The 24,599-nt window shown below is 41.5% G+C and overlaps 1 protein-coding gene across 1 annotated transcript; it reads left to right on the top strand.

Annotated features, from left to right (window-relative positions):
- The first annotated feature begins 4,934 nt into the window (after positions 1–4,934).
- dimm (dimmed) lies at positions 4,935–16,113 on the top strand. Its single transcript, XM_068227776.1, has 3 exons — positions 4,935–5,039; positions 9,768–9,932; positions 15,841–16,113. The coding sequence occupies exons 1-3, from the start codon at positions 4,935–4,937 to the stop codon at positions 16,111–16,113; spliced, it is 543 nt and encodes a 180-aa protein (XP_068083877.1).
- Positions 16,114–24,599: the final 8,486 nt, after the last annotated feature.

Here is a 24,599-nt window from a genome sequence, read left to right on the forward strand (position 1 = left end):
ATCTCGGCTCCAAAATACAAGAGTCTAACCTCGAACAGGCAATCAGTTGCTTATGGCACACTTACACTAGGGTGATCCCACTCCAAAATGTTCATATGCGGTTGCCCCATGGTGAGCTTATCTATTGAAAGGTTCCACAATAAGTTTAATTACTGTTCCCAAAGGGAATCAAAACGAAGACAGAGTCACCCTAAGAATTATTAAGAATACACAGGGACATAATTGCCCATACTACAAGGCCTTGAAAATACACAGAAAAGGTTACACATAACAGGCTATTAACAAAAGGCAAGGAGGCGAAACACAAGCACTCCTTAAAGAAATTTCTGGAAGGACGAGAACCTAAGTGGGCTTACGTACCAATGACACAGAGGCTAAACCCATACTTAAAAGAGTGACTAACGGTTGAAAGTTTAAAAACCGAGACAATATTTTCAAAATTTACAATTTGAAAACTTTAGTCACCCAACTCAAATGTTGAAAGGGAGACAACTGAGGTTCACCACTCGTGCTCGTTTATATTAAATATTTCCCAGTAGGGAACAGAAAAAAGTCCATAGACTGCTCAGAAACTCCTACATTTCAACCACCAAAAGAAACAAAGTTGCATTAAGAAAACGGCTGAAACCTTCCTCTCGAACTACCCGCAGGCACGATGACATGTTTAGGTAAATTCTGCCAATACTTTGTAGCACTGGATCTTCTTAAACCAGCCACTCCCTTGCCTTCCTAGCCCTCTCTGGCCTCCGTTAAGTCTCACTCTCAAGAACTGGAACAATTCAGAGAAGACGGCCTTAAAATGTCCTCCATATATACGAGGGTTGGTGCAAAAGTCATGGCAATTATTTTTTTCTTGAAGATACCAGTCCGGTTGGAAAATGCGACATATACAAGTCAATATGGACTGACACCATGGTTAGCCGGTTCGAGTCCCGTTGTTCAAAAAAGTTTTCACCATCAGAATTTTGGCCGGTATACAATTTCTAATCATTAGATTGCGCGTCGAAATCCTGGATTAAATTCCAAATCTCTCCGAAGTGTTCATATGGAGTGAGGGAATATGACTCTCTTGGTGGTGATTCGTCCGTCGGATGGAGACGTTAAGCCTTGAGCAGATCCCTTGTTACTGTTAAACAGGAGTAGCTAATGAACTGGCGCTAGTTTCAACCTCTTCCTTCCCACTGTCATACATCACGATATTAATTTCATCGCATTAACTCGTCTGATGAGGCTGACGTCCGGAAGGGCATCCGGTCGTAAGAATTCGCTAATCTCTCACTTCATACCCGACTCCGTAGAGAACTGGGATAAGCGTTGGTCATACACGTCATGTTAGGTACATTTCAACCGCAATCTCAGCTCTAAGCCTTACAGAGCATAACAGTTATTTTCTTTTAAGAAACTACAGTATAACAGGGACCTATGTTTGAATCGCGTGCTATAAGTTAAGAACTCTTTCACACAGTAGAGGTTCCTATTACTGATAGAGTGATAGTGGTTTCTGAGTGAACGCAGACTTCTCGTCGCGTCGAATAGGAGGGAAATAATATCGGCATAAGAGAAGTCCGCCTCAGTGGTGTACTGGTTAGTATGGTTAGCTGCCACCCCCGGAGGCCCGGTTCGATTTCCGGCTCTCCCACGAAATTTGAAAAGTGGTACGAGGATTGGAACGGGGTCCACTTAGCCTAGAGATGTCAGCTGAGTAGAGGGGGTTCGATTCCCACCGCAGTCACCCTCGAAATGGTTTTCCGTGCTATCACACTTCTTCTCCAGACAAATACCGGGATTGTGCCTGACTTAAGGCTACTGCCGCTTCTTTCCCCGTTCCTCACCTAACCCTTCCAATCTTCTGATCCCCCACAAAGCCCCTGTTCAGCATAGTAGGTGAGGCCACCTGGGCGAGGTACTGGTCCTCTTACCGGAACAAATATCTCACGCTCTAGGACACTGACTGCCCCTTAGGCGGTAGAGTTGGAATCCTTCGCTGAATCCGGCGCAAAAACCAACCCTGGAGGATAAACGCATTAAATAAATAAAGAAGTAAGTAGGAGAAGAAGCCGTGCTACACTCGATGCGTACCTTAACGATCAGTGGACCAACGAGACACATTAATCAACAGCTTTAATTCCGACAGGACTACCAACACCTGGCAGCCAATTACCTGTCACCACATCCGCTCGTGAATTAATTACCAGAGACACGAAAAATTTGTCTGCAGTCGCAGCTACTGCTATAATAGCTGTGTGTCCTAAATTTCGTATCTGAGTCACCTGACCAGGAAACGTAATATTTCAGCATGTCTCGAATTACTAGACAAGATTGAGTCATTTTTACATCCTTGTTCCAACCTGTATTCAGCAGCAAGTTCGACAATCTACAGGACCATTATGAACAATGCGTGAGACGTGGGCGTGTACATTTTAGCACATGCTCTACCAACGCAGTTATACTGTTATCGCTATCAGCTTGCATTCGGGAGATGGTGGGTTCGAACCCCAATGTCGCAACCCTGAAGATGGTTTTCCTTGGTTTCCCATTTTCATGCCATGTAAATGCTTAATTGCTGCCACGGCCACTTCCTTCCCACTCAAGCTCTTTCCTATCCCATCTTCGCCATAAGACCTGTGTCGATTCGACGTAAAAAGTAAAAAGGCCAAATTGCTTAGCATATTTCCACCGAACAGAATCGCCCTTGCATCATTTTATACCCTGATCCATGGGCAATAAGGCTGAATGATTAGCCTTACCTAAGCTAACGTCTGTAACTACTTTAAGTCTGTAACTACTTTAAATCTCGAACTCATATTAGTATCAACTCTAACCGTAGCCCGTTTACCAGCAATTATCATACGACAAATATGTTATTTCTACGCACCGCAGCAACGAAAAGAATAGAGGTGCACGCATAAAATGGTGTTTATAGTGTTCAAAAACGACCCAACTCCATTACACGAAAACATAAAACCAAACAAAACCCCATGGTACTACAGCCCTTGAAGTGCTTTGGCCTACCAAGCGACCGCTGCTCAGCCCGAAGGCCTGCAGATTACGAGGTGTCGTGTGGTCAGCACGACGAATCCTCTCGGCCGTTATTCTTGGCTTTCTAGACCGGGGCCGCTGTCAGATAGCTCCTCAATTATAATCACGTAGGCTGAGTGGACCTCGAACCAGCCCTCAGGTCCAGGGAAAAATCCGTGACCTGGTCGGGAATCGAACCTGGGGCCTCCGGGTAAGAGGCAGGCACGCTACCCCTACACCACGGGGCTACACGTAAATATACTGTATATAAATCACTGATATGAGCTATATACAATGAAGTAGCACCCTATAAATGCATCGGTAATGGTGAAATGTAATATTTATCTATGGTTTAGCTAATAATATCATAATTATTGTGTGAAGTTGGGATATTTTTGAAGCATATGTCTTAACACAATTTAAAAAGTACAGAAACAATCTTCTTTATCGTTGTTTATTTTCAGGATCTTTTAAGATATCATTCCAAATCATAATGTTCTGAAATATTTGTGCTTTCTTTCAGGAGCTGCAAACACACACCTTATTTACAACCGAGCTCGATAGCTGTAGTCACTTAAGTGCGGCCAGTGTCCAGTATTCGGGAGATAGTGGGTTCTAACCCCACTGTCGGCAACCGTGAAGATGGTTTTCCGTGGTTTCCCATTTTCACGCCAAGCAAATGCTGCGGCTGTGCCTGAATTAAGGCCACGGCCGCTTCCTTCTGACGCCTAGTCCCCTCCGGTCCCATCGTCGCCATAAGACCTATCTGTGTCTGTGCGACGTAAAGCAACTTGTAAAGAAGAAGAAACAAATTTAGGTCTGTTAGCTTCTCTGGATTCACTGGTGATTGTCCAACATAACATTTAACTAGAGAAGTTAGTTCTGTTACCACATCATTCCTTAGCAAAGGAAACATGTATGTGGGAGCAAAAGAACACATACATTAAGTAACTGATACTTCATACATTCGCTACTTTTGAAAGACGAATGTTTTGTATTCACTCACTTTGAACTTATTATTTTTGCTTACAGAGCTTTTAAAGAATCTCTGAAGGCGACTTTTAAAGTCTAAAATAGTGTCTGTAGTCATTCTAACAATATTAAATTTTCTTTCTACAAGTTGCAAACATCTCAATCCTTTGCACCTTTCGTTTTATTTTTCAGTGATTACAAATTTGCTATTTTCATAACGATTCACCTCTCTACCCGTAGGCTCCAATTTGTCCCACTCAATGCAGCTCAACAATAGAGACGTCTGATTTGGAGCTCCTTCCGTTGGAACGTTCTTGAAATATACAATTGAAATGCGATAGTATTGTGCTCTTCACTTGGAATTGTCCGACTCCATGGCTAAATGGTTAGCGTGCTGGCTTTTGGTCACAGGGGCCCTGGGTTCGATTCCCGGCAGGGTCGGGAATTTTAACCATCATTGCTTAATTTCGCTGGCACGGGGGCTGGGTGTATGTGTCTTCATCACCTTATCCTCACCATGGCGCGCAGGCCGCCTACGGAGGTCAAATCAAAAGACCTGCACTTGGCGAGCCGAACATGTCCTCGGACACTCCCGGCACAAAAGGCAATACGCCATTACATTTTATTTTCACTTGAAGTTGGGACATTATCTACACGTACAAAATGCGGCCGAAGTCGCGCTTTCGATGTTATTTTTGCTTACAGAGCTTTTAAAGAATCTCGGAAGGGGACTTTTAAAGTCTAAAATAGTCTAAAATTTCGCAAAAATGTGGAGTTGGGATCTTTTTGAATTCACAAGTTCAGCTCCATATCCTTTGAGATCTCTTGTTGAAATGATGTCTGAATGTACATTGTCTTCCAAAACATGCTTGAAAACTCGACAAGAATTTTCTAGACTATCCAAACTTACGTGGTGTTGGTTATTAAGCGTTGTTTTCTTTCAGATGCGGTCCGAACGTACGGACGAGCCAGAGGCATGCTGGGAAACTCGACGAGGGCGCTCCTGTCGGCGGTTACGTCAGGACCTCGATCTCACCGACTCTTCCTCGGTAAGCACAGACGTGAGTAGCGAGCAACCTTCCACATCTACAGGTCTTCCAATAAGAGAAGGGTTTTGACATTCGAGCGCTGCGATCGCTTCATCAGCTGTTATTTACGGGCGCCTTTTCGTGTGATTCAGTCGCCTTTCTGGTTGCAATAGAGGTGTACATTGTGGTAACTGCGTTCCTTCTTGACTATCATCTCGTATTGTTTATATTATTGTTTGTCATTCCCGTTGAATCGAGTGCTGTAAGTTTTTTCTTGGTGTTTTAAATGACGTCAGTGTAAGATTTAGGCTATAAGGTTTAGTATTCGAGAGCTTTATCTTTAGTATTAGGATTTTTATAATTGCATTCCAAGTGTCATGTTGTGCCGTACGGCACATCACCCTAGCTGTGAAAAGGAGGCTAGCCGCGCACTGTTAGAGTCAGTGTGGGACTCTGTGGTGGAGTCAGTGCTGGAGTTGCAGTTGGACTCGGCGTGTTGGGGTTCTTTGGGTGGGCTGAGGGCGATAGCGATATTGACTCTGTGTGTATTTCGGTGGACTGAGGACCGTCGTAGAGTCAGCGACTGGAGCAGCTATGGTAGTGTAATTGGAACACTGTTAATGGTCTTTGTTGTGAGGAGTATTATCCTGTTATTTAACACTGTAGAACTGTTGCACCTAATTTCGAAAGCTCAAGAACGCGAAAGATCATTTACCACTGTAGTGGACAGAATGGTCATTCGTCTTGGGAAATTACTTGGAGGGGATCGAACCCATCCCTAGTGATTATAAAAGGAAATGCAAGCAGAGAATAAAGTTTGTTCTTCTTTTTGAATGGCGGGTATTATATAGCCGACGTGTTATAAACTGTATTTGTATGCTGCTTTGTAAATAAATTATGGTCATTATTTTGATATTTATATTTGATAGGAACTCGCTGACTTTCACAGTCGTTTTAGACCACACCAAGTTTAGAAGTGTGCTAATATCTGGGATTATTTATTGCGGTCATACCGTGCATAGGTTGACATGCATTATTGCTTGTCACAAAAATACAATACTGTTACGAATAAAACACCGTATATTATATTACTCTAATTTATTTCAGGATAACCCAGTAAATGCACACGCGCACAATTATATTCATTTCACTAATTGCTGTCTATTTGCACGTCCCCGTTATTTACACACATCAGGGATTCCCAGTTCGTTGGACTTACCTAAGAGGGCTATAATCCTATTCACAAAACCAAACCAAATCCCACGGCGCAACAGCCCGAAGGCCTACAGATTATGAGGTGCCGTGTGGTCAGCACGACGAATCCTCTCGGTTGTTATTCTTGGCTTTCTAGACCAGAGCCGCCAGATCACCGTCAGATAGCTCCTCAATTGTAATCACGTACGCTAAGTGGACATCGAACCAGCCCTCAGATCCAGGTAAAAGTCACTGACCTGGTAGGGAATCGAACCCGGGGCCTCCGGGTAAGAGCCAAGCACACTACCCCTACACCCCGGGGCCGGCATCCTATTCACAGGCTCGCCTCACTTGCACTATTCCAAGTCCAGTCACCCCACGCAGAGCTAGATTTGAACACACGGCTACCCCCCACACAACACACGATGACTGTTCCTTGGTTCGACTACAGTCTAGTATTTCGCACAGTCAAAACACAGTGAACAAATAAAACAAAAGCTCAACGGTGTTACATAGCAGGACAATACTCCTCACAACAAAGACCATTAACACCGCTCCAGTTACACTCACGATAGCTGCTCCAATCGCTGACTCTACGACGGTCCTCAGTCCACCGAAGTACACACACAGTCAATGTCTATGTAGTAGATACTTTAGGTCTTGGCAGGCAAATGTTCACTAGGCATGGGTTACATCTGAATGGTAATGGAAAAGCAACTCTCTGTAGACAAATTGCTACAATTATCAACAGAGATTTGCAAACTAATCTGTACTTAAGAAAACCCATACCACTAAACTGGCACATACAGGGAAACTTGCCAGAAAACCCAGACCCTTAAATCAAGATCTATGTACAAGAATCTGGGTTCCAGGGAAGTTCTCAACTCATGAGTCAAACGTTACCCAATTGCAACAGTCAAGTTTTAGGGAGGAAGGAGGTCTGAGATTGCTCTTGGTAAACTGTCAGAGTGTAGTAAATAAACAATTAAAATTCGGTACATTGATGGAATCTTATAAGACGGATGTGGTGATAGGAGTGGAATCGTGGTTGAGAGAAGGGGTGGGTAATAGAGAAATATTTCCAGAAGGGTATACAGTCTATCGTAGAGACCGAGGAGATAAAAAGGGAGGGGGTATTTATTCTGGTGAAGGAAACTTATTGTTCACATGAATGGTTTACTGATGAAAGGGATGAAATATTAGGGATAAAATTAGTTTGTGATAATATGAAGGAGGTGGGAATTATAGGAACATATAGGCCAGGAAGAGAGGAAAGAGACATGGAAATATTTGAGAAAATAATAGATTATACTCATAGAAACAATAATGATACGGTAATAATTGGGGGAGATCTAAACTTGCCTGAAGTTGAATGGAATGGAGCTTCAAGTGAAGCCCATGAACAGAAACTGGCAAATAAGTTAATTTGGGAGGGAGGATTTACACAAGTAGTACAAGAACCAACTCGTCTCAACAACTTGCTAGATGTATTCTTGGTTAAACCATGGGAAATTGTTGATAAAACTGAGGTAATTGAAGGAATAGGTGACCATAAGGCTGTAATAATGGATGTAGGACTTGTACTAAAAATGCTTAATAAGAGGGTCACACAAGACAAGAAATTATACAGAAAAACTAAAGTTGATGAATTTGGGACTTACCTTAAATCACAATTCAGTTGTTGGATAAGTGAAGGGAATACTGTGGATACACTTTGGGCTAAATTTAAAGGAATCATTTGGGAAGGAGAGCAGAGATTTGTACCTGTTAAGAAGGGTAAAATGACCTCAGACCCTGTTTATTATACAAGGGAAATAAGAAAATTAAAAATAAATTGTAGTAGAATAGTAAACAGGAAAATCAAAGAGGGTAGGGAGAATAGAGAAACTAGAAAACAGCTACTAAGGGAACTGAATAGAGTGGAAAAGGAAGCAAAAGAGAATTATATGAATGGCATTCTTCAAGAGGGTAATGACCACAAAGGGAAATGGAAAAAGCTGTATTCATATACTACGAATCAAAAAGGAAAAGCAATCCAAATTCCTACAATGGTGGGAGAAGGGGGTGAACACTATTTAACAGATACTGAGAAAGCAAACCTCTTTAGCAGGGAATTTAGAGATTCAGTAGAAGATTGTCAGGACTTGGAAACCGTAACAGAAGATAGAGAGGGAGAGACACACAGGGAAAAAAGAAGTAACTTTTTTCTTTTAATTCTTTGTTTCATCCTTTAAGTAGCCTCATTATGACATGTAACGATCTGTATGCTTTCCCAACAATGTCATCAACATGACCCTTCCAGTGCAAATTACTTTCAAATCTCACACCTAAGTACTTGCACTTGCCATCTTTTGGGATATCTACCTCATCCAAAGTATATTCAAATTCAGTTTTAAAGCTCCTGTTTGTAAATGTTGTAACAGTTGATTTGCCTCCATTAATCTTCATATTATTTTCTTCAACCCATTCTTGGATACTCTCCAGGTCCCTTTATAATTCTGAACAATCCTCAATGTTATTTATTTCCCTATAAACAATTATGTCATCTGCATACAATCTTATTTTCGATGTTATATTGTTCCCTAAATCATTTGCGTATATTAAGAAAAGTAACGGACCGATTATACTACCTTGTGCAATTCCCTTCCAAACTTTCTCTTCCTGTGATATATTATTTCCTACTTTGTCTTTCTGAACCCTTGAATTTAAAAATGTTCTTATCCAACGTATAACCCTTGCGTCCAATCCTATTCCCTCCAATTTCTTTAATAATATTCCAGTTCCCATTCTATCAAAGGCTTTGGAAACGGCTATGCAATCTAACTGGCCTCCTAATCCAACTGATCTGATATGTCCTGCTGAAATCCCACCAGTTGTGCCTCGCAAGAAAATTTCTTTCTAAATCCATACTGGCTCCTCATGAACCAATTTTTATCATCACATATCCCTCTGATGTACTTTGATATTAAACTCTCCAGTATTTTACAAACTATACTGGTCAGGCTGATTGGTCTGTAGTTCTCTGGTTTCCTTTTATCACCCTTTCCTTCATAAATTGGTATTATTATAGATTCCTTCCATTCCTTTGATATTACACTATTATTTATGACATAGTCAAAGAGAAATTTTCGTAGCTGAGGGAATATAAAAAGTGAAAAATACTTTTCATTACGAAACCTAACGAAGAAATAGAGTAACATTTGGAGATTCAGTGCCAAATCAGCTGAAGGGTATCTCGCAACGCAGCGCGTCATATTTCTCGCAGTAGTTATCGACACGGCCGCACTCGTCAAAACCTTTCTTGTCAAACCCTTCGATTAAGCAAGAAAAGAGTACAATAAGGTCAGGGTAGTGTGTTTTACTTTTATTAACATATTTTACATCCAAATTAAGACTGTTGCGCCATAGTGTTCTACAAACTATAGCTATAGCATTGAAAGGTATTGTTTTAGTGCGTACCTTGTGTTGCAACCTTGTCTGAAGTTGATGGTAATTTCACGTGAGGGTTGTAGCTGCTAAACTGCTCAGCCTGATATCACTGTCAATGAGTTCCAGGTCAGTGACGACACCGCCACTTCCCGTCGTCTCCAACCCAGTCCCGGGAGTGGCGCTGCTCGCCGCCGCAAGCCTGTGTTGAATGCGCGGGAAAGGAACCTCCGCCGTCTGGAGAGCAACGAGCGAGAGCGCATGCGCATGCACAGCCTCAACGATGCCTTTCAGGTAAGTTATAGAGATGACAAGTGTTTACAACGAGCGAGAGAGCATGTGTATGCAGAGCCTCAACGATGCCTTTCAGGTAAGTTATAGAGATGTCGAGTGTTTACAACGAGCGAGAGAGCATGTGCATGCAGAGCCTCAACGACTATTACTACTATAACTAGAGGCATGATTTTTTCGCATTAACTTATGTTGGATTTCGCAAGAAGGAAATCATTTTTCGCGTTATTTCGCGAAATAGGACCGACCCCATTGCTTTAATTTTGCTTTAACCCTTTCCAAAAGCTATTCATAAAAAGTTTTAATTCGTGAGATTTCTGAATTATTTATGTGAAAGGTGCATAAATAAAGACAAGCAATATTCATAATAATGGAATCTTGATTAGAACTATAATATAACCCTAATCAAGATTACATAACAAATCACCCTTTCTCCCTAGATGGCCATAGCTTTCACCTATATGGCCATACCATTAAGGGATTTTATAGAATATTAATACGAAGCGATACTTCTGTCGAAACAAGAAATCCTTATTCAGTCTTCTGTTTCCCTTCACACACGTGTTATTGTAATACAATTTCAAGATCGTTATTTTGCATGAATTTCGCAGCATTTTCGCACTTGTCGCAAAATAAGTAAATTTCGCTTTATACTGACCTTGTCGCTTTAATTTGCTGTAATTCGCGAAAACAAAATCACTCATTTCTTAACCGGAACTATATGATACCGTAAGATATTTCAAAATCACTTCAAAATAATTTTCGTCGTGTTTATCGTTAATGCAAAAAAGTCATGCCTCTAACTATAACGTTTTCATTCCTCCCCTGAAGGGGGAGGCGGGCCTCTTAGGCGGTGACGCCGTCTCTCAGGCCGGGAGATTTGTTACGGTGAAGCAGATGCTCGGAGAAAGTGAGGGGGTTGGCGGTAATGGCCTATACTATGAACTCTCCCGGCATTCGCCTTTATGTAGGAGAATGGAAAACCACGGAATACCATTCTCAGGACAGCTGACGGCTGGGGCCAGCCGTGAGGTCCAGCCCTGTTCCATCTCCCGAATGCAGACGACTAAAGTCACGGTAAAGCATGGCCACCCCTCCTTTGCTCGGTTGGCCGGTCAGAGTGCACAGCTGTTGGACCACGGACCAGCCGTAGCCACTTGAGGGCCGAGACCCACTCTGCATCCATCGACGGCCTCAACGATGCCTTTCAGGTAAGTTATAGAGATGTTGTTTACAATGACCGAGAACGCGCGCATGCGCTTGCACAGCCTCAACTACTACTACTACTACTACTACTAAAAATGTTTCCATTCTTCCCCTGAAGGGGAAGGCGGGCCTCTTAGACGGTGACGCCGTCTCTCAGGCCGGGATTTTTGTTACGGTGAAGGAGATGCTCGGAGAAGGTGAGGGGGTTGGCAGCTGCGGTCTATACTAGGAACTGTCCCGGCATTCGTCTTTGTGTAGGAGAATGGAAAACCACGGAAAACCATTCTCAGGACAGCCAACTGTTGGGGCCAGCCATGAGGTACAGCCCTGTCCCGTCTCCCTAATGCAGAGGCGTAGAGCCACGGTAGAGCCGTGGCCACCCCTCCTCTGTCGGTTGGCCGGTCAGAGTGCAGAGCTGTTGGACCACAGACCAACCGTGGCCACTAGAAGGCCAAGACCCACTCTGCATACATCGACGGCCTCAACGATGCCTTTCAGGAAAATTAAATGTAGATGCGTTCAGTGTATATAAAAAGCGAGAGCGCATGCGCATGCAAGGCCACAGCGATGACTTTCAGGAAAGTTATATAGCAGGACCATCTCTAAGACACTAATATAAAATCATGATAGCCGCCGCATGAGTGCAATATAAATAAGTCTGTGTTAGATACTCATAACCGTACAATATTATTATTGATAATAATAATAATAATAATAATAATAATAATAATAATAATAATAATAATAATAATAATAATAATAATAATGTCGTTTGGCCTTTGCTAGTGTAGCACATCACTTTTAAGTCACACCATCCGAAGAAGGTAGAGCGTCGTCCATGTATAGGAGACAGCATGTTAGTGTAATTGAGAATAGCGTTGTGGGTGGTATGTGAGTTGCAGGAATGCTAGGGATAGCACAAGCACAGTAACGCAGTACCCGAGCTAACGGAATTGACACTTCAAATACCGAAACCCGTCGACCCAGCCGAGGACCGAAATACAAGACCGTGTTTAATGACTCAGTTACGGTGACGGGCAATCTCCTGCGTATGCTCTTGAAATGCTACCCTGTTAATAACTGTGAATAACTTCAGACATATGATATTTATTGATTTATTTAGTTAGTTAGTTAGTTAGTTAGTTAGTTAGTTAGTTAGTTAGTTAGTTAGTTAGTTAGTTAGTTAGTTAGTTAGTTAGTTAGTTAGTTAGTTAGTTAGTTAGTTAGTTAGTTAGTTAGTTAGTTAGTTAGTTAGTTAGTTAGTTAGTTAGTTAGTTAACTTCAGACATGATATTTATTTATTTTTTATTTATTTATTTATTTATTTATTTATTTATTTATTTATTTATTTATTTATTTATTTATTTATTTACCCTCCACCATTAGTTTCTCCCCCGGACTCAGCAAGAGATCCCTTTTCTCCCGCCTCAAGAGCAGTGTCCTCGAGCGTGAGATTTTGGGTCGGGGATACAACTGGATAGAGGGACTAGCACCTCTGCCAGGCAGCCTCGCCTGCTATGCTGAACAGGGGATTTGTGGGGGATGGGAAGGTGGAAGGGACAGACAATGAAAAGGAAGGAATCGGCCGTGGCCTTAAGTTAGATAACATTCAGGCATTTACCTAGAGAAAAAGTGGGAAACCACGGGGAACCACATCGAGGAAGGCTGAAGTGGGAATCGACTCTCCCTCTACTCAGTTGACCTCCCGAGGCTGAGTGGACCCCGTTCCAGCCCTCGTACCACTTTTCAAATTTCGTGGCAGAGCGGGGAATCGAACCCGGGCCTCCGGGGGTGGCAGCTAATTACACTAAGTACTACACCACAGAGGCGGACTTATATATTCTACATTGTACAAACTACAGAGTCTTAAGTTTCCAAATTATATGCAATTAATTAGAAATTTAATTTATATAATAGTTATAGGGTCTAAACGAAAGATACATTTCTGACAGTTACTACAAGGAAACATTAAATTTTAATCTCTTAGGTGTATGTACCATTTAAAACATGTATTTTTAAATGAATATATGACGTATGTTTCTAATTACAGCCAGGAAATACTATTGATCTCTTTCCTTTTACTAATACCTAGCTCGATAGCTGCAGTCGCTTAAGTGCTGCCAGTATCCAGTATTCGGGAGATAGTAGGTTCGAACCCCACTGTCGGCAGCCCTGAAAATGGTTTTTCGTGGTTTCCCATTTTCACACCAGGCAAATGCTGGGGCTGTACCTCAATTAAGGCCACGGCCGCTTCTTTCCCACTCCTAACCTTTCCCCGTCCTATCGTCGCCATAAGACCTATCTGTGTCGTTGCGACGTAAAGCAACTAGAAAAAAAAACCTGTTACTAATACAATTGTAAACTTCATGGTATGACATTAATCTGCACATAAATTATCTTTGTAATTTTAATGTCTCGCCAAACAAAGAAAAATAATAACACAGCTTGAAATAAACAATCACGTGTGGAAGTCTAATTTAACATTTCCCTTTCTATTTCGGCTGTAAGTTTCTATTTTCCTAGTCACAGAGTAGCATGGGGTATCCGATGTTTCACTGGACCTTAGGTTTTATTATAATGTCATGGGATCGCTTGGTAGGCTTCTATTCTGAGCCGGTCTATTTTCCGAAGTCCGGCTCCATGGCTAAATGGTTAGCGTGCTGGCCTTTGGCCACAGGGGTCCCGGGTTCGATTCCCGGCAGGGTCGGGAATTTTAACCTTGATTGGTTAATTTCGCTGACACTGGGCTGGATGTATGTGTCCTCTTCATCATAATTTCATCCTCATCACGACGCACAGGTCGCCTACGGGAGTCAAATCAAAAGACCTGCATCTGGCGAGCCGAACTTGTCCTCGGACACTCCCGGCACTAAAAGCCATACGCCATTTCATTTCTTTCTCCTTTCGGAATTTAACTTGCTCTTGGCCTATATGTAGAATGAGCTTTGGTCCTGTTTATTTAAGGATTCTCTCCCTGCCATATGCTGCATTGGCGTTGCCTTCGCTTGTATATAAATGGGTAGCGAGTCCTCAACTGTCTTTGTACTGGTAATTGAAGGTGTATAGGCTTTAGAAAATGGGAACTCGAGTTATCGCTTGCTATTAATAAGACTCTGAGAGCATTCAAACTGTTGTAAAGTTAGCAAATCTTATAAATCTTATTGACTGATTTCATTTCTTATTCAGAGTGACCTATCACCCACTAATTTTGTTAAAAGATGAACCAGCCCTACGGCCCTGCCACCTCTTTCCCCACTCACTGTGGGCCGTCATAATAATAATAATAATAATAATAATAATAATAATAATAATAATAATAATAATAATAATAATAATAATAATAATAATAATAAATAATGAGGAATGTTATTAACAGTATGATGTTTTTAGTAAAAATTTATTAGCAAATTGGATTCTGGTTATTAGTTGCCAAAAGGTACTGATTATCAGTTCATTAATCGATACTAACATAGCTTTTTCTAATCGATTGATAAAATCATTGTCTGGTTTGAGTATTCTGTACACCAGCAACAAGCTGTAGAAAAAGAAGGTGTCTCTTCAAAAGTATAACGTGTATTTTTGTTTGCTTTTAATTAATAAAACAAGTTATTTGACAGTAGGAACATTTGTTCTATTATTTTGATGAAGTCAGAAATTGAAATCTCTGCGAATTCCAAACTTGGTTATGAAGACTTTCATAGTGTTATCAAAAGTGACAAGAAAACAATGATGGAAGCTATATCTTCGGTAAAACATGAGCAATGGCTGAATTTCTTGGGCTGTGCAACTTTACATAAGAGTTAAATAATTCTCTTTATTGTAATATCGAAGCTTAATGTTGTAGTTTTCAAACAACTTAATTATATGTAAAACAAAATAATATATAATTATTGGACAGTAATAGTCATGTAGATTAATTTCCCTACTTTTTATTCTAAAATGTAGGGATTTTTCCAGACTACCGTAGTGTATGGTTGCGTCAGTAAAGCGTGATTTAAGGTATTACTCCAGGCAGATTTTCCTTTAGACACTGTCCTCATTAACATGCTAGTTGTTGTGTTGAGATATTTTATCTTGCATTACCTAAACACAAGAAATGCAATTACTTAAAAGGTTAGTTTTTGTTACATCATTCCATCACAGGACAGTCCTGTAACTTCCAGGATCCGTTGCTCAATCAGCGCCATTCTCTTTCACTTTTCCATAGACATGATGCCTACACTATTTATTACAAAGTTATTTTGAATTAAATAAAAATTAGCAACGCTAGAAATAAATGCTCTACTTCTCCCTCATTGCGACTCGTGCGGTCTCTCTCGTCTTTACTCCTTGTACTTAGGAATGTCCAAGTTCTTACAGCGATGGGCCCTATAACTTTTCAGAAAGTTCTTCATTCCTACAACCAAACTACTGCGACGTCTTTGAATCAAACTCGCCTTGTGATTTTTCAAAACTGTCCATTTCATTGCTGTATGAAAAAATAGAAAGCACATATTAACTAAATAGAGATAGGACATAAGGTTCAAAATAGTTATTTTGGGCACCAAAAATTGCCTACGATACTTTTGTATTGTATATACAAATTTCAAGATATTTAACTATTTTGAGTTTAGCCTTACAGAAAAAAAATTTGCCTAAAATCTGAGGTCTAGTGATCATATACCTTTGTGTTACTCCTCTTTACCTTCTTCTTGTTTTGTTACAGTCCCTCCGAGAGGTGATACCTCACGTCAAGAAGGAGCGCCGCCTCTCTAAGATAGAGACCCTCACCCTCGCCAAGAACTATGTGATAGCTCTGACGAACGTCATCTGTGAGATGCGGGGAGAGGCGTCTCCTTACGCCGCGACGCTACCTCCGCCGGGAGAGTCCACAAGGAGTGAAGCATCGCCTGCCGCCGTAGCGCCAGACTCCTCTAGCCTGCCCCCAGTGCCCTTCGAGCTGGACAAGAGCTTCTACGAGGACGGCTTCCGTCCTTAGCACCAGCCGTGATTCATCAGCGACCTACCTAACATGGACCTCCACAGCGAGGACACACATATCCGACAGTGGTAACTTCTTGGTCGTGAAGTGCTCCTTTTCCAAGCGACGAAGGAAACAAGTGTTACACACAATTCAAGGGAGAATCTTTCCGGAGCCTTCACATATTTTCTAGTCATGCCCTCAAACAAATTGAGGGAAAAGAAGTAAATCTCATTGAAATTGCAAGAATTGTCCCTCCTAAAAATGTAGTCCTTCCACTGGAGTTTTAGTTGAATATTTAAATGTCTGTTCTCCATCTAGTGAGTTTCTTAAGACGGTATCAACATTTCCAAAATCAGTCTGGAAGGAGGTGAATTATTATTTTTCGAGTCAAGGGTATCACAAGTAAATGTACAAACTATTTGAACTAACTACAATATTTACAAGGGGTTGCCTGTCGGAGGTGGTAAAGGGGTGCTTGGTTTACCGGGAAAGACGTGGGTTCGATTCCCCGTCTGGAAGTCGAAAAATTTAAGACACGAGATTGCCACTTCCGGAGAGACGCATGGCCTTCGGGTTCCCTCAGCCTCCGCCAAAAATGTGTACCAGCTTAATTCCTGGGGGCAACGGCGGCCGGGCGAAGAGCTAAGAACTCTACTCCAAGTGTCTGGCTCCATGGATGATTGGCGTGCTGGCCTTTGGTCAAAGGGGTCCCGGGTTCGATTTCCGGCCCGGTCGATTTTAACCTTAAATGGTTAATTCCCTTGACTCGGGGACTGGGTGTTTGTGCTGTCCCCAACATCCCTGCAACTCACACACCACACATAATACTATCCTCCACCACCATAACACGCAGTTACCTACACATGGCAGATACCATCGACCCTCATTGGAGGGTGTGCCTTACAGGGTTGCAACCGGCTAGAAACAGCCACACGAAATTATTATTTATACTCCAACGAGTGCCGAGATTACGGATAGTAGAAGCCTTTACATTCCGCCCCTCTCAGGGCCTTCATGCCCTATAAGGAGGGGAATTTGCTGTTTTTAACATAATATTTGCAATATTTGCAAATATGTTCATTAAAATCGCTGGCAAGGCTGAAGCCTATCCGACCCACGTCCTCCTGGGTAAACCAAGCACCCCTTTACCTCGGATAGACAACTCCTTGTAAATATTATAGTTAGTGTAAATGGTCCTGACCAGCGGCGAGCAGCAGACATCAAACCTTTATTGTGTACTTGATTGGAGAATGTGTACACCGGCAGGTGTCTCGCACCACACCCACACTCAGCAATAATGCTGCTGAAAACGGCAATTTCTCCAGAGCAGTGTTAAGTCTAGCGACGCCTGTACGAAGTCTGTAGTGTATCCACCACTGAAGGGGTAGGAAAAGAACAAGATTTGACTAAAAGGGTTCATATAGGAAAGATGCAAGTGAGGGGACTAGCACAAGTAAGTGGAGGCAATGCCAGACTCATTTAAGGGAACCGTGGTTGCCAACCCACGTTCCAATGTTGAGGGCCCAAGGTTCCTCTGTTAGACGCCTCTTACGACAGGCAGGGGATACTGTGGATGTATTACACACCATCCCCCACCCCGGCAACCCTCGCTCCGATGTTGAGGGGTCCGAGGTTCCCTCTATCAGTCGCCTCTTACGACAGGCAGAGGATACCGTGGATGTATTACACACCATCCCCGCCTCCTCATTTTCATAATGTACTGAAAATATGTTAATGCTATTTATATGTGTTGCTGCGAATTCAGTGAAAAACTACAACTGTATATATACGCATGGCCAAAGATACAGGATATAACGTAAAATGCGAAGACTCTTGCAAAATACCTCGGTGTACTGTGTGTAGAATTAATTTGGCCACCTCTATTTAAACACCTCCTTTACCAATAGATCATTCCATGTTAAGAAAACAGTATTGTTCTTATGACAAGAGGGTTGCCGTATCTAACGGCAAGGCTCAATAGCAACACGAGAAATTGCTGGCAGGTATTTTTTTTTTTTTTTTTTTTTTTTTTTTTGCTAGTTGCTTTACGTCGCACCGACACAGGTAGGTCTTATGGCGACGATGGGACAGGGAAGACCTAGAAATGGGAACGAAGTGGCCGTGGCCTTAATTAAGGTACAGCCCCAGCATTTGTCTGGTGTGAAAATGGGAAACCACGGAAAACCATCTTCAGGGCTGCCAACAGTGAGGTTCGAACCCACTATCTCCCAGATGCGAGCTCACGGTAAATTTGTGAGACACAATATTTAAGTTCAAGATAAAAGGCGGAAGCAATTAAGCTGAATATTATTTTTATGAACTCAAGGGAACTGGAGGTTTAGAGGGGGCTTCATTTTGGTACACACAGCATAACGGGAAAACGAAGGAACATAAATTTGTGAAACTCAGATTTTTAAGTTGAAGATAAAAGGGGAAAGAAAAAATAAGCTGCAAATTAAGCACAGCTTGCTTTTGTTTCTTGCTCAACCTCATCGATAGAGTAAGTATTTCACTATTAATGTTAAAGAAATAAATCCCACACATAGACTAATTAATAATATAACACTCACACAACACAAGTACGCACTGATATAAATACTAAAAAACATACACAACACATAAACAGATGACTTCTCTACAGAGTAATGGATTGCGCGTTACATGTACCAGAGTGACACACAAGGAAAATGAAAGAAGGCCCGCCATTATGCTTCCTCCCTGCGAATGTATTTATGAAACAGAGAAGCTTCAATAGTTATTTTAATAAGACACGGGCAAAAAATGCCTCATTCTTTTTTCTTTCATAATAGAATATAAAGTGCATTATAATATTGCTTAATTACAAGTAATTTTCTGTATCTAAAAGGGTTCGCTCCTTGTAGGACCACAAGAGCAAAACTGTTTTCTAAACATGGAATTATCTTATAGGTACGTTGATAGATGACTTGCTCGTTCTTTTAATCACGGAAATGTTGCTCCTGTCTTTCAAGAAGTGATGGTGGTGAATAGAACAGAACTCATGACCATGCCAGGAACATTCTTATCGTGTGGGACTTCTGAATACGGTAAGATGTTCATCCACTGAATTATTTTGAGTAGTTTCCCAATGTATTTTGTAATATTTTTGTTTAGGACCAAAACATTCCCTATTCTAGTCTCAGAAAAATGTAGCTAAAATCAATATTTTCCTACAATCACATTGGAACAAGTGTTCCATGGAACGGTTTAAGAGGTAACTTATCACAAAGCTGCTTATTAATGGATATATTAGATTTATCTTCGAATTTCCAAAACGAATTCCCTACTAGTGTTAGCTTACTTAATCTTAAGAAACTGCATGATAATGCAACTCAATTTTCATTCTTGTGTGTTATCCTCAATGTCACCTTCGGTGTTGCTTTCTAAGATATTCTGTCTGTTCTGGTAATGGAAGAAGATTACAAGATATTGGAATGTATGAATGTATGAGTGGATCATATTAGATATGTGAGGAGCTTCGTTCCGGCCTATTTCAGTATTATGTAGACAAATGGTGTATTTATTTTATCTATAAATATCACTTCTCGCAACGAGTCCGCCTAAGAAAGTCAATTTATAATGTGTTGTCCAATGTACCTTAACATTCCTGTATCAGTGTATAGCAGATAATCAGAGCTGTGTTGTGTTTCAAGTTAACAGGGACAGAAAGCCGGGAATGAAGCACTGCGTATGTCGCCTTACTGCGTGTATGTTGTTCATGGAAATAGAACCTATAAGCAATATTATGTCATCATTCGCGTCGATACACAGTATTTATTAATCCTGGAGTTGTTAAGATATTATAGTCCGCAGCACGTAAGGCTAGTCATCGCCTCCCTATTCTCTCCTTTTTAATGGCTCATCACTGCTGCCAACCTGAGTAGTTACATATTAAAATCACCAGACACAGCCATAAAAAACTAACATCAATGTAAGCATCAATAACAGAAGTTCCCTCAGCCAAGTAAATCATGAAATGATGGTGGTACATAAGGAAATGGGATTGTAAATAAAGGATGAAGATCTCGAACATCGTTATGAAGGTATTTAGGGGTTGTAGTAAGGATGTAAAAGAGAGGGCATGTAAATTTGGTAAGACCCCACCTAGAGTATAGTTCAAGTATATGGGACACTCACCAGGATTACTTGATTCAAGAACTGGAAAAAAGCCAAAGAAAAGCAGCTCGGTTTGTTCCGCGTGATTTCTGACCAAAGAGTAGCGTTACAAAAATGTTGCAAAGTTTAGCTGGGAAGACTTGGGAGAAAGGAGACAAGCTGCTCGACTAAGTGGTATGTTCCGAGCTGTCAGTGGAGAGATGATAATAATAATAATTTCGTGTGGCTATTTCTAGCCTGGTGCAGCCCTTGTAAGGCAGACCCTCCGATGAGGAGCGGGTGGCATCTGTCTGTGTGGTGTGTGAGCTTGCAGGGATGTTGGGGACAGCACAAACACCCAGCCTCCGAGCCATTGGAATTAACCAATGAAGGTTAAAATCCCCGACCTGGGCCGGAATCGAACCCGGAACCCTCTGAACCGAAGGCCAGTACGCTGATCATTCAGTCAACGAGTGGTACATAAGGAAAGATCTCCATTGGGATAATCACATAAATGGGATTGGGCGTGGAAAGACATTAGTAGACGAATAAGTTTGAGTCGTGTTTTTAAAATTAGGAAGAATCACAATGTGAAGATTAAGTTGGAAATCAAACGGACAAATTGCGGCAAATATTCGTTTGTAGGATGGGGTGTTAGGTATTAGAATAATTTACCAAGGGAGATGTTCAATAAATTTCCAATTTCTTTGCAATCATTTAAGAAAAGGTTAGGAAAATATCAGATAGGAAATCTGCCACCTGGACGACTGCCCTAAATGCAGATTAGGATTGATTGATTGATTGATTGATTGATTGATTGATTGATTGATTGATTGATTGATTGATTGATTGATTGATTGATTGATTGATTGATTGATTGATTGATTGATTGATTGATTGATTGATTGATTGATTGATTGATTGATTGATTGATTGATTGATTGATTGATTGATTGATTGATTGATTGATTGATTGATTGATTGATTGATTGATTGATTGATTGATTGAAAGTTAAGATGAAATAAATTAAGAAATCCATAATCAAATCGGTTTTCAAGCTCAGTGAGGAATTAAGGAAAGAAACGAACTCTCACCCTCACTCAGTTTAATGTTATACTTTTCTGCCTTTATTTTGATACACGCATTATATAACCGTATTCTTGAAAAGAGGAATACGTCTTGAACGATGCAATTTATTTAATAAATCGCTTCTTTAGAAAAGCTGTCAACGCCAGTCACAGGACTCTCACGCTTCCGGTCTTTGACTGGTGTAAATAATTCAGCTCCCTTCTTGAAATTTGCTGTTACTCATCGAACTGAAGTGTCACTGCGCTGTAATAATAAACACAAGCAGATATTTTACATACCCATATGCCGTAAGGAGATAAGAGAATACACAATGGCTAAGTCTGCGGATTGTACAAAGTCGTAACAAGGTTAGGTTGATGAGCAAATTTCCTTTGATTTCTATTGATACTCATTATATCAGAAACTTATCATAGAAACAAGATTAAAATAAATTCTTACCCCCGTTAATGTTAAAATTTTTATCATACGTTTCGTAACACTGCGAATAATAATACCCTTTTCGGAATCTTGTTTTTTTTAATACCTCGTAGGTGAGAAAATTGCATGTTGTTAAGGTGGTTATGCGTGACGGGGGGCGGTTTTCGTTCGCTCATGTGTGGTAGCAATATATTCGAAAAATAACAATACTGTTGCACGTGAATTCAATTATAGCTATGGACGGATGTTCAGCCCCCCCCCCCTGCCCCCTGTTGGTTGTCATCCATGACTGCGGACGGTTGGAAGGGGGGGGGGATCCTGTTCGTTGTCTTCGTTCATTGATATGTAGGTAGATGCTTGATTTACTAAAACTAACAATACAAGTGGCATGTGATTGTGATGATTGCAGCGGACGGGTGCTCTCTCCCACGGTTAGTGGTCATCCGTGAATGGGCGGAGGGGGGGGTTAGAGATTATGTTTATTGTGTTCGTCCATTCATATGTAATATATATAAGGTTGTATACAATGTATTGTGTATGCAACATATTGTAACCGGAACGCCAATACTTTAACTGCAGCGGAGAGCATGGGTTGACGCCAGGGGGTGTACGGTCCATGCTAGGAACTACAGAGAGAAGGGTAGTTGAATAAGTTCTTTTTTAAATTAAACTTCTGGTTTATACAAGTTAGATAAAGTATATCACCTTTTACAGACGTGTAGGATTTTAGAAAGTCCAAACAGTGGTTGGAAGATACGTTGTACCTCGATATCGGCGTCGGTGATGTCCCGCGTCGTCGGACTCCTTCCCCTTCACCATGGATCTCCTCTCAGCTCCATGCCACCACGTTATCCCACGGCGGTTGACGGATATTAAAGTACCGGTGAGGATCGGGATCGAACGCGGGAGTCTCGACGGCTGAGTGCAGCGTGGTTCTTCTTTCTTGGCCATGACTGTTTGTTCTGTGGCCGGTGTTCTTGTTCATTCTGGACTGGTCAGAATATGACCTGTGCCCCTTTACAGGGCGACTGGCGAAGATAACCTTGAATCTTCTATGACAGAGTCCAACGTTGTCTTGAAGCGGTGAAGAGCGAAGCGATTTCAGGTGGAGAGTCACCCATCCAATTGGTGGCCACGCCCGATGTTGCTTAACTATTACGACTCTGTTATAAATATTACAATGCTCAGGACTAGGTAGGTTGGGATGTAAAGGGTGTGAGTTGGCAAGCCCAACGAGCTCCTTTTATAATCCTAGGTCGGGCAGTGTGGTTTCAAATTCGACTACCTTCTACCTTCAATTACTCGGCTATCCCACCGCCGATTTTGATGAAATTTGGTATTTTACCCTTTGTTATTATGAGCTACATCGATGAAGTGATCAGAAATGTCATATCACATTTGGTTCTCGAGATAAAGAGACGGAAGGAATGGAATGTTCGATGGCTACGTCATCTGTCCTTGGCTGGTTCTCCTGCAGCGATCGGGTTGCGCGCATAGCTGCTACATCCGTCACCCGCGCGCACAGCGGTCTTTACAAACCTCCCGTACAGGTGTTGTTACGAGTAGCGCTAGAAATACTTTGATAGAGAATGTCGCTCTCCCCAGTCGGTGGTCATCCGTGACTGGGAGAGAAGTGTATTCATTCATTCAATACCTCGTAGGCAGTGAGCTTCGTGGAGGAGATACCTTTGCTTTCCATTTACGGAGGAGTTCCTCCAGATGTGTCTAGCTTCTTACACATCGTAATGAAACTCTATACTTACGAACTGGACGAAATAATACCGTATTAATAAAATGCTTCATTCGTCATTTCACCCCAATTACGTTATCCGAAGATGCCACACTTCTATTTACTTGGTATTATACAAATAGTTTTACAATCCTAAAGAAAAAGAGAATATGATTTAGTTATATTATCAAATGTACTCGTAACTCGTGATTTTCACAACACGCAGTAGCAGTACGTATAATCTCGCAAGTGACGAAAACATATTACTACATGGGAAATTAAAGGTAACTATAAGACGTCGTTTTGGCAACTACTGTACTGTATGGTTGGCAATACTGAATGGAACCCAATAGTTCGAAAATAACTGTAAATCACTACCTTCAGTATAGTTAGGGTGTTCCCTTAGTGACTACGCTTACATGCCGAGGGCTATAGTCACACCATTCCCACCATTGCTCACCATCCCTCGTCAAGTGTCAACGATGCAAAATGTCCATGGTTGCCTCTTTTTTACATAAATAGGTCTTCACAGTTCAAATATAAAAGGGTCTGTTATCGGAAATCTTGAATTTGCCAGCGTTTCGCCCCAGTGTGCTAATTTGGGCTCATCAGTTGGCAACTAGCACACCTGGCAAAACACATGGCTAGTACATGTAGTGGAGGCTAGCTTTCTATCAATGTTTTCATTCCCCGCCCTGAAGGGGTGGGGTGGGCCACCTAGAGGGTTGCACCCTCTTTCTGGCCAAGAGATGAGGGCAGGCAGAGGTAGAGGTGAATGACTGAGGAGAGGGGAAAGATGTGAAGAAAGAAGGAGAAGGGATAGTAGAGACCACTGCGTAGGCTACTTGGAGCCACAGACAGTGCCAATGCACTATCAGAGACTTGAGTCCCTTTTACAAAAATTGATGCCTGCTAAACCAGTACATGGAAGTGGCCAAATTTTGGTCAAAAATTATATGAACTCTGATTAGCTACTCTATTTTTCTGATACGAGAATATATATTTTAACAACCTCTGGTCACTCTGTCCATTGTTCGAATACTTCGTTTCCGACTCGTTCGCTGAATAGATAGCGTATTTTTCTTTGGTTCAGAAGGTCCCGAGTTCGATTCCTGGTCCAGCTGATAATGTTAACTATGTAAGGCTGATTTC

This window comes from Anabrus simplex, chromosome 5 (assembly GCF_040414725.1).
Source record: "Anabrus simplex isolate iqAnaSimp1 chromosome 5, ASM4041472v1, whole genome shotgun sequence".
NCBI lineage: Eukaryota > Metazoa > Arthropoda > Insecta > Orthoptera > Tettigoniidae > Anabrus > Anabrus simplex.

Bases quoted from the DNA above. Each gene is read 5' to 3' on its own strand.
- dimm (XM_068227776.1), top strand. From the start codon at position 4,935: ATGCGGTCCGAACGTACGGACGAGCCAGAGGCATGCTGGGAAACTCGA. The intron at 5,040-9,767 runs GTAAGCACAGAC...AATGAGTTCCAG, and splicing joins ATCTCACCGACTCTTCCTCG to GTCAGTGACGACACCGCCAC. The intron at 9,933-15,840 runs GTAAGTTATAGA...GTTTTGTTACAG, and splicing joins GCCTCAACGATGCCTTTCAG to TCCCTCCGAGAGGTGATACC.